The following is a 17523-nucleotide window of genomic DNA, read 5'->3' as shown; positions in this document are numbered from 1 at the left end:
GCATTCCTGAGATACCGCGTTGACAGCAAAAGGAAAGACGTGAGGTCACAGTGACCTTGAACTTTGACCATCAAAATCGAATGAGTGAACCGCGTTGCCAAGTTTGAAGAAATTGTCTCGATGCCTTCTTGAGATGACGAGAACATGAAGGACAGATGCCCTGACAAGATTGTTAAGTTATGTATTTATTCTACTTTCTCTGCTGCTCCGAAATCATACCGAACCGTGAAACCTGTGTACGGATACACTCCTAATGTTCAGATATGTAACAGACGAATGACTTAATGCAATAATATCTGCCTCAGCATGACTGACAAAGGTGCATACCTCATCTTTTTATGCTGTCATTTAAAATGCAACGGTCTTTTGTTGCACATTTTCTGACCACTGATGCTCACATAAAAACATTCTGTACTTTTACTATCAGTGTTTCTAAACATGAAGCTCTTACTGTGGTTGTTCTTGTCAATAAAGCATTTAGGAATAATTAATACTCATGGAGTGATCTTCACTGATAACATTACTCATTCATGAAGTCATGTGAAACATCTTGGCCTCGAGATAATCAAATGGTTGTTCTATAAAAATAGTCCAGTTGTTTGGTGTCACACTGGCGCTTCACATGGTCCCAGCAGCCTCGCATGCCAATGGAGACCTTTGTGTTGTGACACAGTTTCAGGCTCTGGGAGTGAATGAATGCTTAATTAAACAGAACAATGGTCTGTGGGTATTGTGAGTGAGGCCACAATAACCATCAAACACACACAATGTGGAAGAGCAGACCTAAATATACTGGCCGTCGTCATGGAAAACATGATGCGCCAGAGTTATATTTAATATGCGGTGTTATTCTGGTGCTGCGACCCCCTCCTTTCTGTCTCAACATGAAGTCTTAGCAACATTATTACATCTGTCACATTTGTAAATATATTAATTTTGTTTCATGAAAGTAAAAACAAACAATAACTCAACACGGTCACAACTGTCTTGTAGAAATACGGTGTCATTTTTTTAAAGGGCAAAGTATTAACTTCCAAAAAATGAATTATACTTCACGGCGATACAAGACTGAACTCCTGTGATGTCAGTGAGACTGTGGACGGTCACAGGTAGCATCGTCCAATCAGGAGCTGCCCCTCGCTGAAGTGAGAACAGGTGACCATTCAAATGCTCAGACACTATTTATAGTGGCTGTCAGCAACAGGCCGAACCCCCGCAGCCTGCTAATTGGGATCCCTCGTAGGTAAGAAGAGGAAGCAGCAGTAGCTCTCCCTGCCTTTCAGAAACACCCGGGGAAACCTCGTCCATACTTTATGATGAAATAATTGGCTGCTCATTCTTCTGGCCCAGGTCAACCTCTTGAGGGAGACAGTGAGAACGCCTTGTCAAAACAGATCGAAGCACGAGGCCAGGAGGCAGAGCGGGCCTCCCCCGGTGCAGCATCTCTGTTATGCGAACAATCTGACATGCCACACATGTTGGATGTCCGAGTGAATTTTGGGGAGCTCCGTGGCGTCAGTTTAAAGGACACCTAACAGAAGGGGTTGCGGGCCAATTCAACTCCTTGCAACAGTTTTTCAGACCGCAGTCTCAGTCGAATCTCCTGCTTGAATTGGAGCTGCTACCACAAAAATCTGTGTTAAATCGTGCCACACTGAGTGCCAGAATTAGCTCCTCACCACACTCTGCACAGATGGCATCAACGGCGCTCATTGCAAATGCTTCACATTCTCGTCCAGCCTGCCTGACCCCTTCCTTAATCCTAATTAGGAATGCAATTTCCACACAGGCCTTTTTCAACCATGATGAAAATAAACATTTGTATGGCTGCAGCGCTGGCTTACGGGTAGCATTAGTTTGTGATTCTGGGAGTCCGCTGATTGTGACGACATTTTAAACCGATCACCAGAGCTCGGTATTATAAATGAGTACTGCTACTGTGCACTAACCTATATCCCCCCCGCGAGTCAACAATGAACTGGTCAGATAATAATACATGGTGCTAAATCCCTGGATAACATCCTGCTGCCGGGCCTTTCTACCACACACACCAAAAACCTCCCCCACCCGGTGTACTTACACCCACACAGGCATTCGATTCTCTATAGAAATATTCACCCTTCCTAAAGCTTTTCATCAGCACGCCACTAAGGATTAACCAATAATTCCCCTGCAACATATAAAGATCTGGAAACACTCACGTCTACAGATATCGGGCTAATCTGACTGCGAGGATATGAACACAGGTCTTTTTTTTTTGACCAGCCAGCAGTTCTTCCACCTAATAACGCCCTATTTGGCCCGCAGTGACAGAGAGATGGGGGCAGCTGAGCCACTCTGCCACAGCCTGCACAGATAAGCACTCATTGTTAAGTGCGTGGACGGTGAGCCGAGCCGACCACGATGAGCTAAGGCTCAACTGACAACTGAACAATAACACAACACCGCACAGCAGAGACATGTTGACTTAGCAGGTCCAAAAGGTTTAATCTGCCTCACTTCCTGCGCGCTCCAAGGATGCAAACTGTGGCCTGAAAAGAGCTCAACTCAAAGGCGATGCAGCCTCACCAACTTTTTATAAGCGCTGACTCTTATTTTTGAATACACTATTGAGATGTGTACTTTCCCAACCAACACGTCTTTACATCAGATAGCAGTGTTTTGTTTATTATACAGGGCGTCGGTGTCACGGCAAAGCGTGAAATAGACCCGTTTGTCCACTCTGGCAGAACGTGAGATAGCTACGCTTGCCGCTGTCTACGCGTAAAAGTTACACGTTTTCCTGCTTTGAGCCATTATGAGCCAAAACACATGGTTGGGTTCGGAAACAAAAAACAACTCGAGAAAAACGTCGTCACCTCCTGGATTCGAACCTCATCGTCCAGCACGGACCTCTGTGACTTCACCAAACCATTTCCTTTGTACTTAGTCTCAAAACCTCTGTTGTGGGACCTTGGTCACATGATCCCGTGTCATATGACATTCACGCTCATGTAAGTTTCATGCTTTCAAAGCCTACACAAGCCTTTATGCCTACACATCCCAATGCGTGTCTATTTCACGTTTTGCCGTGATACTGGGTTGGAGGATCAACTCATCCAGGCTCACTGCAAATATATAACACTAACCAACGGAGCATCAGTGCAAACAGCCAAATGCACTCATGTCTTGAACGTTGCGGTTGCACTTTCGTGGCACTGTGGAGCGTAATGTGTGAGTTGGCAGCAGGAAGCTTATAAAGTCTTTATAACGGGGCCTCCCGGCAGAGTTCAGCTCAGTCATCAAGATGCTATCAACTCTGAAAGAGCAGATCCAGGACAAAATCACAGTATTTCAAAAGTCTACTGTGAGAACAATAGCTTCCCACAGCCCAGCCTATTAACTGGGCTTTGTTTCCCCTCTTGAACAAAAGCCACGTTGTGTAGGGGAGGACTGAAAACGGGATATGGGGAAATCATGGCACTTAGATTGACATGATGTATGTCGGATCACTGATAGAGACCTTTTTTCAGTTTATCAGAAATAAAATGTGTTCTTGGGGCTCCAAGTTATTTCACAACACTTTGCTGGGTTTGATGACTCGGTCCTCCACTAACGGTTTTGTGTTTTACGGACCATCCACATGTCTGATTGCTACACTGCTGCATAACTTCAGGACTCGGCAAGCCTTCTAAAATGGGGCGATCAATCCCGATGGACAAACTCCAAACACCGTTAAAGGATTTGAAAGTGTAATCAGCATATGATTGCCGCCCACGTTTTAAATCTCTAATACGAGGCAGAAGGGAGCGCCTGCAGACTTTAAGAAAAGCTGAAGTCAGAAGAGTCAACGGTCAAACAAAAAGATTTACTCTTTGACAAAGATTTCCTTTCCAGCAACCCCTCACAGACTGTGGCAACTGGCCTGCATGTTGTTTAATGCTGTGGGAAGCATTTCTGACTGTTTCATTGTTCCTTAGTAAGCACTAATGTGCAGTAAAGAAGAAGGAAGAGGAGGAAGAGGAGTGCAGAATGTGTGCGTGACTGCGTAGGGACGACTGGTCACAGGTGAAGGAGCTCTGGCAGGCAGGCGTGGTCGAGGGGTCGGAGGGCGCTCGCTGTCCACGCATTTTTGGACTTTACATGGAGAAAGTAAAGACACAGCAGCAAGATCATGAAGAAGAAAACAACTTTCTCCTCGTTTTATCGGAGCCTCTTTGGAAAGCTCTTTCTGGTTGATCCGCAAACTTACTGAACGATGTTCATTACACAACAAGTAATTCATAACTTTCATTGAATCACTTTAACTACATATTATAACATTGGACAATTTCTACAACAAAAAGTATTTCGATTTGTGTTTCTTCCCATCTGAAATGATTTCAAATTAAAAGGGTGGAGACGCCCGCTCTCATCAACCACATTCTGAAACAGACTAATTCCATTCTGCTTGACACATAACTGGGAATAAATCACGACTGCAACTCATTTCAGAAGAGAGAGTTGTTTATGAACATTATGTGCCCTCCGCGGGAAAAAACGAAATATTAAGACATCAAAGTGCGCAACCCGAGCAAGAATTTGCCAACAAGCAGCTCGCTCAGACAACAAATGTGCGTAAAGGCGTACTCTAGACTCAAATAGTTTGCACAGGCTGGCCGAGCTGAGAGACAGGGAATGCTGCTCAACCAACAGCTGGGGGGGAAACCATGTGAGGCTGCTGACTGGAGCCACACTTCCATCACCTGCTCGCGGAGGAATCCTTGATGGGTTTCCGTGGGAAATACCAGACAAAGGCATCAGACGGCCGAGCGACCGCTCGTTTCCCGTGCCAGCCATTCTGTTTCCAGGCTGAACCGCGCCGCCGTGCACGCAGTCACACGGGAAGTCAAGGTGTGTGGTACACGGCGACGGTACGACCTACTGCTGCGGGAAACAATGGCTAAGTTCCAAAGAGCTTTCATGGTAAGAATAGAGGACAGCTGGCGACCTCAGTCACCTGCTGTCTTTGCTTGCGTCAAACATAACTACTCACAGAGTACGGCACACATTCAATATTACATCGATCGAACAGAAACTTCTGATCTTTCCCACAATCACGACACAGTCGAAAACCCCGCTTACTAGGATAAGAAGAAAAAACATTTTTTTGAATTCAATCTCTTCCCCCGCATAGGTAAGAAGGCAGAAATGTTTTCCCAAACAGATTATAATGCACTTCTGGTGTTTACACGTAAATGCAAAAACAAAAACCCGCACCCATCTGGCGCTGGATTCAGCCTTGAAATCTAAACCCAGAGGAATTTATTTCTGTCTTACTTTTGATTGCCACAAATAGTTCAGACTTTTACATGCAGTGACAACGTGGAAGGATTCAGCTGCGTGCAAAAAGCAAACTGTTTACTAATTACAAGTGAGCATTAGTCACAGCGTGGAAGATATTCCATCAATTAGAGTGTGGAGTCACTCGTCTGCCTCCAGTGAGGGAAACCCAGACTGCACTGAGTTGTGAGGAAGTGTGCTCGGCAGGCCCGGCCCTGATAAGCCATGACTACAACTGATTGGCAAGGCGCCAGGCTCAATCTGCTTAAATGCATCTATCTCCACACGGAGAGGAAAACAGTGTATTAAAGCAGACAGCAGTGATTAGGACTCAGTGAAGAGGACCGTTGCGGTCAGATGTGACTGGGACCGGTGGGTTAGAGACTAACACATCGCAGCAGAGCTCATCCCTCTCTGGAGCCCAGCTCGTCTCAGTGAACCAAATTACCACGCTAGCAAACGCCCCAAAGGAAGCTGCCCACAGATGTGAGCACTGATGATCTTGAGTGTTGATGATCTGAGATAAAACTGTACAGTCACTCAGTTCTGCATGAACGAACCGGTGCGAGGCAAAGACGGGGAAGGGGGAGTGTGTGTGTGTGTGTGTGTGGGGGGGGGGGATTCATTACACCCGAGCGCTGGCTGGACGGAGGCCGTTTTAAGAGGCTCGTCAGCACAGAGATACAGATTCCCTCTGAAAGTGTGGTGGAAAGCTCACGAAACCATAAGATCATTGTTCCGGCTCAAACCAGATTGGGCCGGAGCGGACGGCTGCGAGGGAGCGCCAGGTTGAACTTTGGGGTGGGGTGAGACCGGAGGCGTGCCGGGTTGGTGGTCCGCTGTATGTTTTTCCCTTTGTTCACCTCCCACCAAAGGCAAACACACATTCTGAGGCGGGCCGTAAACTTTACCCCTGCCGACTAAATGGCTTTTGTTCTCGTGTTTTCTACTGTTGTTTTTATATTTTCTCAATAAATAATTTGTTGGCTCTTTGCTTTTGTATGTTGAATATTTTAGAAAGCACACATCTGTGCTCTCTGTATTCTAGGTTCAAGAGAATAGCGATGAGAAGTGGGTTTGCTTTTCAGTATGAGCGAGGCGAGCAGGATTCTGCAACTAAAGATGGAAATTAGTCTGGCACTTGAAGAACAAGGTGAAAATGTAAATTAAAAGGTCTGGTTGCAAGTTTGAGATAGAATGGAGCTTTTTTTTATTGAGGTATTGAGCTACTTGGGCTTTTTATTGTCTGAATAATACAAGAATAAAGTCGTATTACTGTAATCTTACATTACTCTATGTGTTTGTTCTTGTTTGAACTGAATTAGTGCCTTGAGAATAGTCGAGAACAATTTGAAGTCTGGAAAATCCGTTATAATTATGTGCTGTGGTCCTGAAAAGAAACATTTGAAATGACCATTTTCAGCTCAGATAATGACCGTTGTATAAATATACCAATCTCACTCATAAAGTGGGGCAGCCTTGTGAAAGGAAATGGCAGCGTAGATAGCATGATCATTTTGGGAACGGCTCTGCTCTTTCACAGGATGTGAGCTTTAATGTTGAGAAACAGACAATTCAGTTAAATTACTGTCTTAACTGAAAATAAATAATACAGGAAATCCCTCATCTCAAAAGGGCTGCTCAGTATCCACCGGCTCATCCTCTGCTTCTAATGTCTTCCTTTTCCTTGTTTTCCCTCATTTAGCTTCATTTTACATTTCATGCTCCTCTGAGTGTTTGGTGGACGGCCTCGTTGATGTCGACAGTTAACTGAAGTCTGCAGCTAAAATTACAGAACAGTCTGAACTTAAAACTGAAGTCTGTGATCAGCTTTGAGGCTGTTTTAGAGTGACCTGTTACAATCATGACAAACAGCTGAGTCACGGTGAAATCCACCCAAACTGCTTCCTCCTCTTTCCCCTCCGTGACGCTCTGTGACACAGAAACTGAGCAGAGCCTCATGTAAAGCCCCCTCGACTGGAGCTCAGACAGGGGCCAGCCGCCATATTACAAACTCGTCACCTATGTCTGGCATGCTGACAAATATCTGAGGCACTCACTTACCCAAAGTATGCTCTCACACACATGCGGCAACGGCGCTGTGTATGCCGAGCTTTTACCGCAGCATGATTCACAGCAGAGCCTAAAGAGCGTGGACGGTCCGGTCGCTCCTGATCTTATTTGACAGAATCAGGAAAATCCATTAATGCGCCTGGATATCAACCGTTTCAGCTCCCTTTAAGTATTCATTGTTCTTCCATACAGACACACTGTGAGTGAAGGCAGCTCATGAGGAAGTTTTAGCAGATACAGAGAAGCAGAACTCCAATGAAGGTCGCCATGACCATCTTGTTGTCTGGACGTTTTCACCATTTGACCCCAGAGTAAAACACTGATCCCGTTCACACTGATACTATTTCAGTTGCTTTATTATCTAAGTGCTCTGAAACAGCCTAACAGTGCTATCAGTTCCAGTTCAGTCTCAACATATTTACCACGAAGGAGCCCAGAAGGGATATTCCTCACACCATATGGCCAGATGGTCTGGTTACAATCTGCCAACTCTGTCTGTCCACTCAGCTGAATGTAAACTGGACTTCTGTCAGTACTGGTGGGTGTTCAGCAGCAGCAGACATATTGATCACCACTATAATGCAGCTTCTGGAAGCAGCATGGAAAATGTTTGCTTGTATGTCTGTCTATTCTCATTTCCTGGTTTAAAGAAATAGTTTGATATTTGCTCCATAGGAGAGTCTCTCGTTGGGTAAATAAAACTACAGCAAGTAGTTGATCTTCGAATGAAGACAGGAAATCACTGTAGTACCGAGGTCACAAAATCCAACAACCAGCATCTTTAAAATCCACTAATCAACCCATCAGATCTTGTTTGTTTAATCCCATTTACCAGGGGTTATCTGCCAAACCATTTTTTTGGCTCTGGCAACACCAGGAAGTGACTGCTCCCATCCATCATATTAACCTGAGTAAAATGGAGAATTGTTGTTTTAACACTTCTGTGTTACCTTTGCTGAGAGCCTGGCTGACTGTCTCCAGTGTTTGTGCAGGTAAAGACAGATATGGGATTGATTCTGATCCTCTCTGATCCTCGAGTCAATACGTTTATTTCCCAAACTTTTCAACGGCTGCTTTAACAGGAAAAAACAATAAATCTTCTGGGTCAAATAAGAAAAACGTCCTGTGCTGCGAAGTGTCTTGTGATTTGTCATCGATAGTAACGTCTGAATACCGTCAGGTTGGAAATACTCCAGAGAAGACTAACGTCGCTGCAGAAAACTGACCTTAGCCAAAATCTAATTTGTGATGTATTTTTGCAGTCAGCAGTGTGCTGCATTATTTTAAGATGAACTTGAGATGGTGTTATAATCGCTGCAGATAAGTGGATGCTGAGCTTTTACCTCGTCGCAACTTAAAACGTGAACGTCTCACCGAAACCATGAAGCTTCAGAACGAATTCTTTCACAGAGAAATCCACCGCATCAACATTATTACTCTTATATTCAAACACACACACACACACACACACACACACACACACACACACACACACACACACACACACACACACACACACACACACACACACACACACAAATTAATCATCACTAATAACTCATTTGGATGAGCACCAAGATTTCTGTGTCATGCACCCCGAGCACTCTGAAATCACCTCTCTGCAGACGACCCTGCCAACTCGGGAACTACCGAGTGTCTCTGTGATGAGATGAGGACTCGGATGATGCTCTCACAAAGATTTCTAACCACTGCGAAGATGATTAGTTTGTCTTTTTCAATTACAAAGATGTTTTAGGATGTTTTTAGTCGGGCTGCTCCTGACCAGAGAGTCTCCTCGTCCTCTAACAGTCATCAGCAGTTGAATATGTCATCGCGTGTTTTTGATATGAATTAAAATAAGTAAATATATATTTTGTTTTTGGTGGATTGGAACATCGTTTAAGGCCTGACAAATGATGTAATAACAGATGATTGACAGCCTGCAGCCTCCGGTGTGTGTGTGTGTGCTTCAGAGCGACTGGAAGGTGGAAGGTAAGAACAAATCAGAAACCCTTTCCACATCCAGGCCTCCTGACACTGGTGGTCTTTACTGTACTTAGCTGCTAACTAGCCTTCACTGTCCAACTCTGCAGTGACGAGGAGACGCCGGCGTAACGTTACCCGAACCGGGCCTTTATTCCCTTTTCTGTGGCAGTGACCTCGATGCACTACATTTGGGCTTATCTCGACACTTTACATCTGATTACAGAAACTCAATCACTGCTGACGGCGTGCATTTCACAGCAGCTGCTAATATTACTTCTCAAATGCGAGAATCGCTCTCTTCCCCCGAGAAGAGCTCGGCGGACGGTCGTTACCCACGAAGCCGCCTTTCCGAAGCGAAGGCTCAGCCAGTAACAAACGTCTCTGTCAGTTATTTATAACGTCTCTCACAAGGCACAGTTTTCTTTTTCTTTCCGTGACTAAATGACAAATGAAACTTTGAGACTTTTTTCGTCAGTCGTCTATTTGAGGGCAGCCCTGGTTTTCAGGATGTTGTCAGTCTGAAGCTATGCTGAATGCATCGCTCTGAAAACGGCCAACTTGCCAGCATGTAATAAATAATTTTCTCATATTTATTTTTAAGCTGAGAACATCAAGGTCCAGGTCTTGCTCGCTGACTGAGCCCCATCTGTCATTTCCACGATGTGCTGTTCGCAGCCCATTTTGCGCTGCCTCCCAGGAGAGCCCACTAACTCACGTCAAGTCCTCTACCTGACATTTAGTGTCTCTGCTAGACTGACTGCATCTCTCCCAAACCGTTAACACCACCTTCTGACAAACACATTCCTTTCAATCTTGGATGCGGCAGCATATTCTGGATTTTCTTCTTCTTTTCTTTCAACGTTGTGATGTTGTGTGCTTTTAATTGAAGATGCCATATGTCTGGCAGGTGCCTCCACACCCCCGCGCCGCCTCCACAGTAGCATCATGCCGGCCTGACATGAGCCTGGAGGTGGTGGACAGAGCTGTGGACCCCTCGCTGTAATTACAGGCTACCAGATGTAAGAAAAGGAAATGAGCTTGGAGCACAACTGCTCCTGTTTAGAGGAGGTAATGATGTCTGGTGTTAAAGCCACGGCGTCGTTATCAATCACAGACACAGATCCTCAGATCACTACAGAACTACCAAACAATCTGCACTTATAACAGCCAGAAATCATTTTTTCATCACCATAGCATAACAACATGTTCGACATCTCTGAGGGTCTCGTCTCCAAGGTAACAAGATATCTTCTTATTAATTATTATTATATCAGTTGATTTGAATTCGACTGGTTCTTCAATAACCCCGTGACGGACCGGTGACCTCTGCCCAGAGTCATCTGGGACAGGCTGCAGTCCACGCTGACCCTCCACAGGATGACGCCGGTAAAGATCATTTCTTGAATATGATCCAGGAAAAAAAGATTTGCAGATTTAAAAAGAAACTCCAGATCATTTCTTGAATATAATCCAGAAAAAAAGATTTACAGCAACCAGAGATTTAAAAGAAACTCCAGATCACAGATCATTTCCTTTCCTTTTTTTTTTTTTTTTTTTTTTAATCCCACAGCATCCTGAGCTCTTTTTGCTTTATTTATTTTCCTTATCAGACTCAGCCCAGTCTCAGGACACTTGAAAGCCTGTCTCCTGTCCTTCTCCCATTCAAAATGTGACAGCACAGCTTTTAGCTTCAGAGTTGATTTTAATATTTTAGTTATATAGCAGCGCCCTGCCATTATTACCGATTTAAATCCCTGTGGGACCCGACACCATCAGAGTGAGCTGTTATTTCATTTCCATTGTTGTTATTATAATTTGTATTGAAATGAACGAGCAGGGATACTGTGGAGCTGCTGTATAGAAGTTTTGACCACAGTCGTGATCCCAGTGCATGTTTTTAATGGTGGGCCGATGGGTACGAATGAACTGTGATCAAACACCTGGGGTCGTCGGATGACTCTGCCTCGTGGCTATTTTTAGACAGTAATTGCCCTTTTGTTACAGCCTGGTAAACAAAGGATGAATCTGGAGCGATTATCTGGTTATGACTCTCAGCAGGAGAGCAGCCTCCAGCTTTTTCCTTTCAGAGCGACAGCGGCTCAGCCACATGTAGTTCATTGCCTCTGCCATGTCACTAATGAAACCCCTAATTATTTCACTAAGCCGACAGCGTCCCGATGTTTGATCGATGGCGGTCTCTTTTGACCTATTGACGTGCTCCATCAGTATCCCGTGGACACACGAGCAGAAGAAGTGCTGTGGCGCTTCCTCCCTCCGGGCACCATGTGACCACGGATAAAGATCATCAAACAGGAAGCTGCTCTTGTGCTGCCCTGAGCTCAGGCAGCCGGTTAGGAGGAATCTTGGAGAATATCCCGTTCGATCTAGAGTCTAAATAATACGCTCTTCTCAAAACAAACAAACAATCTACCCTGCCGTCATTTCTCAGAGCTCATTGCCCCAGGACCGACTTCTTTCTCTCATGAATCTCTCTGTTGTCCAAACCTCTGGCTGTAAATTTGAACCAACTGTTCAACGACAAACATTTCATTTTTCACGTCGAGGCCATTGCAATATTTTGGTTTGCACTGCCCGGAGGCCGGCTCTAGTTTATGACCGATGGTTCTTTCACATGCTCTTATTGACATTTGAAGCATGCACATGCCTTTGCCATTTCTGGAACACGAGCACGTTCGCGTTTGCCTTTTCAACCTCATCTGCGCTGGTCGGCTGCGACAGAAATAACCGATAAACGCTGCTGAATCCTCCTCTGAGTCACAATAAATGAATTTCTGTCTCGGGAAACGTATCGACAAACCCAGCTTGTTTTCTGAAGACCTTCGACTTGCAACGCTGCTCAGCTTTCTTTCCTTTCTGCTGTGACCTCAGCCAGCTCATCAGCAGGGGTCCCTTTTATCTCCCAGGAAAACAGGTGGTTGTGATTGTTAGTCAGTGCACAGATGATGTGAAGCCTCCTGCCTGCATGTGTTTTCTATTAGGAATGCTGCGTATGCTAACACGCAGAGTCAGGTTTGGGAGGGGACGCAGCAGATATTTCGGGTTACGCCTGCAACGCTGCTCCAAACACCACCACCCACTCCTGCTCAGCTGTTTCGGGTCATTCCACAGTGAGAGCCATGTGGCGCTTCGTCCCATGGAGGGACTGTTGTTGCATGTCAGACGCCACAGATTTGAATTTCACGACAAAATTGTGTAATTTTATGTGAAAAAAGTTATTACACAACGCCCAGTTAGGCAACGAGCACAAACAGAAAGCAGAGTTCCTCCCTGCAGCGGTGATAAAGGTGTTTTGCCACCGACACTTCTCACTCAGGGGTGTGGAGAGAGCAGCTCTCGACTTGGAACAAACAAACGCCGAGCAGCAGGGGACTCTTTCTTTCTGTTCGTCTGCCCCCGTTTTACTTTCTCTGCAGTGAAATGTCAGACTCTATGTGACTTGCCCACGGGGGCCATACATGCCATTCAGAGAGCGCTCCAAACATTTGCTCACAAGCTTCGGGTGGGTAGGAAAACATCTGACAGCAAGCGCCTCCGAGGGGAGCCGCGATCAGCGGCTACCTCGGGGTGCACCGGCTCCCGCCGAGCCGAGCGGCTGCGCCACACATGCCAAACAAGAAGAAAAAGTGCCGACACTTGGCTCTCATTTAGACAAACGTCTGAAGAGCGTGCTGCGTGACGTCATCCAGCGAGCACCTCCGTTATATGTGCGTGTGAGCGGATGTTCAAAGCTCTCCGAGTGATGCGATGACTTATCATCAGAGAACACTCAACAACAATCTAGTGGACAGCTTTCTGCCTTATCTTATCCATCCAGATAACGAGAGGACTCGAATTCAATCGGGCTATCGGCCATGACAGAAAACAAAGACAATGTCAAGTCATAAAAACGTCAGTTATCCAGGAAGAGAAATGGATTTCAGTGATGTTAGTGTGAAACAGCATTTACATGATCTGAGCTTCCTTTTCAGGTTTTTAGAATAATGAGGTTTTCGCGATCACATTCATCATGTTTGCTGTTATTGATCCATACAATTAAAATAAATGCAGCCGTAATGTCTGAAATGTACTGATGTCCACAGGTGTTTCTTGTAAGAGTAAAAGCAGTCGTCTTAAAGTTTAGATCTGCTCGGTACTAATCCACTCTGAGCATCTTCCAGCTCCCACATATCTTGGCTGCGCTGTTGGCAGGAAGGTTCTGGCACATGTCCTCTTCAAGTGCGTACCACTTTCTTTGTAATATTTGAAGTGAAATAGCTCAGGTGAAGCCAACGATGGAAAAGTCAACTCATTCCATTAGATCAGAGCGGAAAGTCCGCAGCGAGCATGTGTACTTAAAATAACAATGGGCCTCGTCTTTTCGCCGGGCTGACAGATGACTGGGCTGATATTTGCAGCTCTGTTCAGGCTGCGTGGCCATTAAGAGGATAGCTGCCCAAAGGACGCCACGACTAGAAAATAACAAGCACATTTCACAGATGCAGAAACTAACAGTGAGCGTGACCTACAAGAAAAAAGAAGCACAGCCAGTGACACGTTCGTTCCTCTCTGCATTTCGGACTCGCTTATGTGAAACATCAAAAACTGAATTAGGAGCAGAGCTTTTTTCAAAAATACAAGTAACATCTTAATTACAGTCAGCGCCTATTAGGAACCAGAGCCTATCAGCGCCAATTACTAATTCATAACACGGCCTATGGCCAGCTCCAGTCTAGCCACATTTGTCCTGTTTCTAAAGACGATGATGGCTGGGAGCCAACCGACCACATGGCTAAGCCCTGTCCGGGCAAGACAAAAGAAATTCTTAATTCTTTACCAGCTCACTGACCCCCTCCCCCGTCCTCCACCTCCCCCGAAAATGTCAATTGTGCTGATAACATGCCCTGTCACAGCATTACTCAGGGAAACATCATGAGGAGGACTGACTTTGAAATGTATCGTTTGAAAAAAATTAATTCAAAAAAATAAAATCAGCACAGACCCTTGAGCTATGTCAAGAGAGACAGTGGTGAAAGCACAGCAACACATTTCAAACAGGCTCCACTGCTATTCCTAATTACAGCAAAGAGAAGAAGTCTATTCATACAGGTGAGAGATCACAGGAAAGGTTCTTATGTCCGTATTTCCCTTTGATCTGTATGTCTGTCCGCTCAACTCGCATCATCTACGTCCGAAGGGAAAAAACTAGCAGCCCATTTCATATCAAGCTGTTGTGGAGAAATTATTGCTAAAGCACAGCTATTCATGCAAGAACACAAAGAGAGTACAGACAAAAATATCTATTTTTCTTGAGTTTCTGAACCAAGTTTTTTTTGTTTTGTTTTGTTTGAAAGAATGGTTTCATCATTTAAAAGCAGGAATTCAGGCCATTAAACCCAACAGGGAGCCGCACAAGATATGATCTATATCAGGGATGCAGTGAAGGGCAAGTCATTATGAATACGTTCCCTTTTTTAGGCCTAAAGGAAATCTACTTGAATTTACAAAGAGGAGGCATCTTTATATCAACAATCTACTATATATATATATATGTAGTAGATTGTTGATATTAATTAATATATATAAATTTATATATATAAATATATATATATACATATATATTAGCAACATAGCAGAGCAACAGGTGTTTTATATGTTTCAACCATGTTATCTGGAAGAGTTACATAGAAATAACAATGTAACTTCGCTCTCGCGCGTGAGTGACGTATTGAGAAGGGTTTTCAGGGGCTCGCGCATGAATATTGAAACATAATTGCTCCACTCGTACAGGTGTGCGTTTTCTCTCCCTGCTCCGGCACCGATAGACCGAGGATAGGAGGTGTTTAAACGGGGGCTACTGAAACCAATGATTTTCCGACGGTTTGAAAAGGTCCGGCGCAGCGGGTGGAGGCGGGGAGGGGGCCGGGACACTGGCTGGCCTGGCCGGCTCCTCCCGCGGTCAGCCTGCTTTTATTCCGCCGCAGGAAAAACCGTTATCTCGCATCACTACGTCTAACATCTCCGCCATCACCGCGGCGCCAAACCCGCGTTAAATAGTTAACGGCACGAGCTACGGACCCGCCTTAATTCATATTTAATTCACAAACACGAAGTCTGCCTCCAAAACTTGAGGGAAACTTTTTCAGACTGCACACACACACACACACACACACACACACACACACACACACACACACACACACACACACACACACACCCCGTGGTGGTCTGACTCCAACCAGACCCTGAACCAGACCCTGAACCAGACCCTGAACTGTGCCGGTCCATTTCGGAGAAGAAGCCCGGAGAAGTCGTCCCGCCACGCGGACGAGCAGCTCCACGCCGACAGTTTGACTTCACAGCGGATTTGTTCCGGTGAAAACAGTGACGGAGAGTCAGCGATGGATTTGGGGAACAATAGCGGCTTAAAGCCGTCTCTCGGCTCGTACGTTCACACGTGTTGACAGCAAGTTGTATCAAAAATGGCGACTCTATGTGCATTTTCTCAGTAAAGCCGGTTTACTTCAGCTGGAAGCGCCGAGCTCGCTGTCAGTCTGCCGGAGTTCACCATAGTTGGTCCACACGGGGACTTGTGAGCCACAGGGGGTTTTACAACCAACGCTGGTGTTGAAAAATCCGGGCGAAAAGGATGTAGAAGTGGACAGCATTGGGCTCGCGCCTTCCTCGAGGGGATAAGAGGAAGAAGAAGCTGCGGGTTATCATATTTTTCGTACTTACAGTGAGTTGTGAGGAGAGTCAGGAGGCAAGCCAGACGTGTTTTCGCCATCTTGGAGTCGTTGCAATACTCGGTTTGACTGGCCGTACATGCGCAAAGTAGCCTAAAGGAGCTTTGGTGGGGATGGAGAGAGAGAGAGGGAGGGAGGGAGGGAGGGAGAGGGCGGAGGGGGGGGGGGGTATTATATTAGGTTTCCATAGCTACCGAAAGCATCACTCACACAGACAATAATTTATAGTTGACACGATGTGGGAGGCTTTTTTACTACTGTGGCCAGGCAGCAGCTGGGGACTCGGACAGGAAACCACCAGCCTCCACTCTTTATTCACTGTGGGATGGAAGTGAGATTAACAGTAAAGTACAAACTATTAAAAAAAAAACAACCACATTCACACTTTTTATTATTAATAGAAAAAACAGGAAAAATGTCAAGAGGAAAAATCACAGTTATTAAAAAATTGTGTACCAGTAAAACCCATAAGTAGCCTATAATAAAAACATGAATCTGTACTCCGGGTCCATTTAACGTCCATAGAAATGTATAATATTAAAGGCTCTGCTGTGACCAATAGCACACAGCTAAAAGAATATTCACCTACTGCTTTTTACTGGCTGTAAATCACAGCCCTGTCAAGGACTGCAGGCCCGCTCAAACACTGTATATCTGATGCCTGTGACAGCCACTGCAGTCATGTTAACCCAGAGCTCTGCTACCTTGTCCACATGAAAGAACAACCTCCGTCCTGTAAAGTCCTGTTTTTGTCACATCCTCCTGGATACGCTCTGCTCTGCGTGCCTCCAGTTGTGGGTACATGCGTTACATCAAGCAGTTTTCTCCCACTGAACCCTGTTATAACTGTGTGATGACAGATGGTGCAGCTACCCACACCATGTGTGACCCTCCTCAAACTGCTCCACATCAGGCACACTGAGCTCACATACCTGCAGCCATGTGGAGCAGAAATGCCTCCGTGGCCGTTACACATGATCATCCATGAGTCAATACTGGATCAATACTGCCTTCATAAAAGTCAAATCTAAGATGATTGCAACGCGCACTGCATATTTCATTACTGCGGTAATTATATCTAAATATAGTAGTATGTCTAATTATGCTACAATGCATTATTACGTAACACATGTAAATGTGTAATTCAGGCAATATTCTAATATGAATCAGGTGTAGTTATTTTAACTACGCTGTTGACTTTGGGTTCCACTCTCTAGGTTTCTATTATAAGTCTGTGTCACAGTCTGTTGTGTTAGAATACTAAAACTGGATGAAATGAAAAGAAAAGCATATTTTTCTTTTATAAATCAGAGCATCTCAGTTTTGTATGGGCAGACTAAATATACTGAGGCAAATATGAAATATCATCAGCAAATGAAACCCTTTAAAAACCATGATTACAAAGAGTGAATCAGAATGT

General features: G+C 45.0%; 1 protein-coding gene across 1 annotated transcript in view; it reads right to left on the bottom strand.

The window, feature by feature from the left end:
• LOC138635979 (junctional adhesion molecule 3B-like) overlaps positions 1–16201 on the bottom strand; it is a 35273-nt gene extending 19072 nt beyond the window's left edge. The window contains exon 1 of the mRNA XM_069723733.1: positions 16096–16201. Within this exon, the coding sequence (XP_069579834.1) occupies positions 16096–16144 (49 nt within the window). The 5' untranslated portion in view covers positions 16145–16201. The remainder of the gene's footprint in view (positions 1–16095) is intronic.
• Between the last annotated feature and the right edge of the window lie 1322 nt (positions 16202–17523).

This window comes from Brachyistius frenatus, unplaced genomic scaffold (assembly GCF_029030835.1).
Source record: "Brachyistius frenatus isolate BFR_SWC_R1_liver_20210118 unplaced genomic scaffold, ASM2903083v1 Contig_343, whole genome shotgun sequence".
Taxonomy (NCBI): Eukaryota; Metazoa; Chordata; class Actinopteri; family Embiotocidae; genus Brachyistius; species Brachyistius frenatus.
Note: the sequence above shows the minus strand (reverse complement) of the source record. Positions and strands in the feature narration are given on the sequence as shown.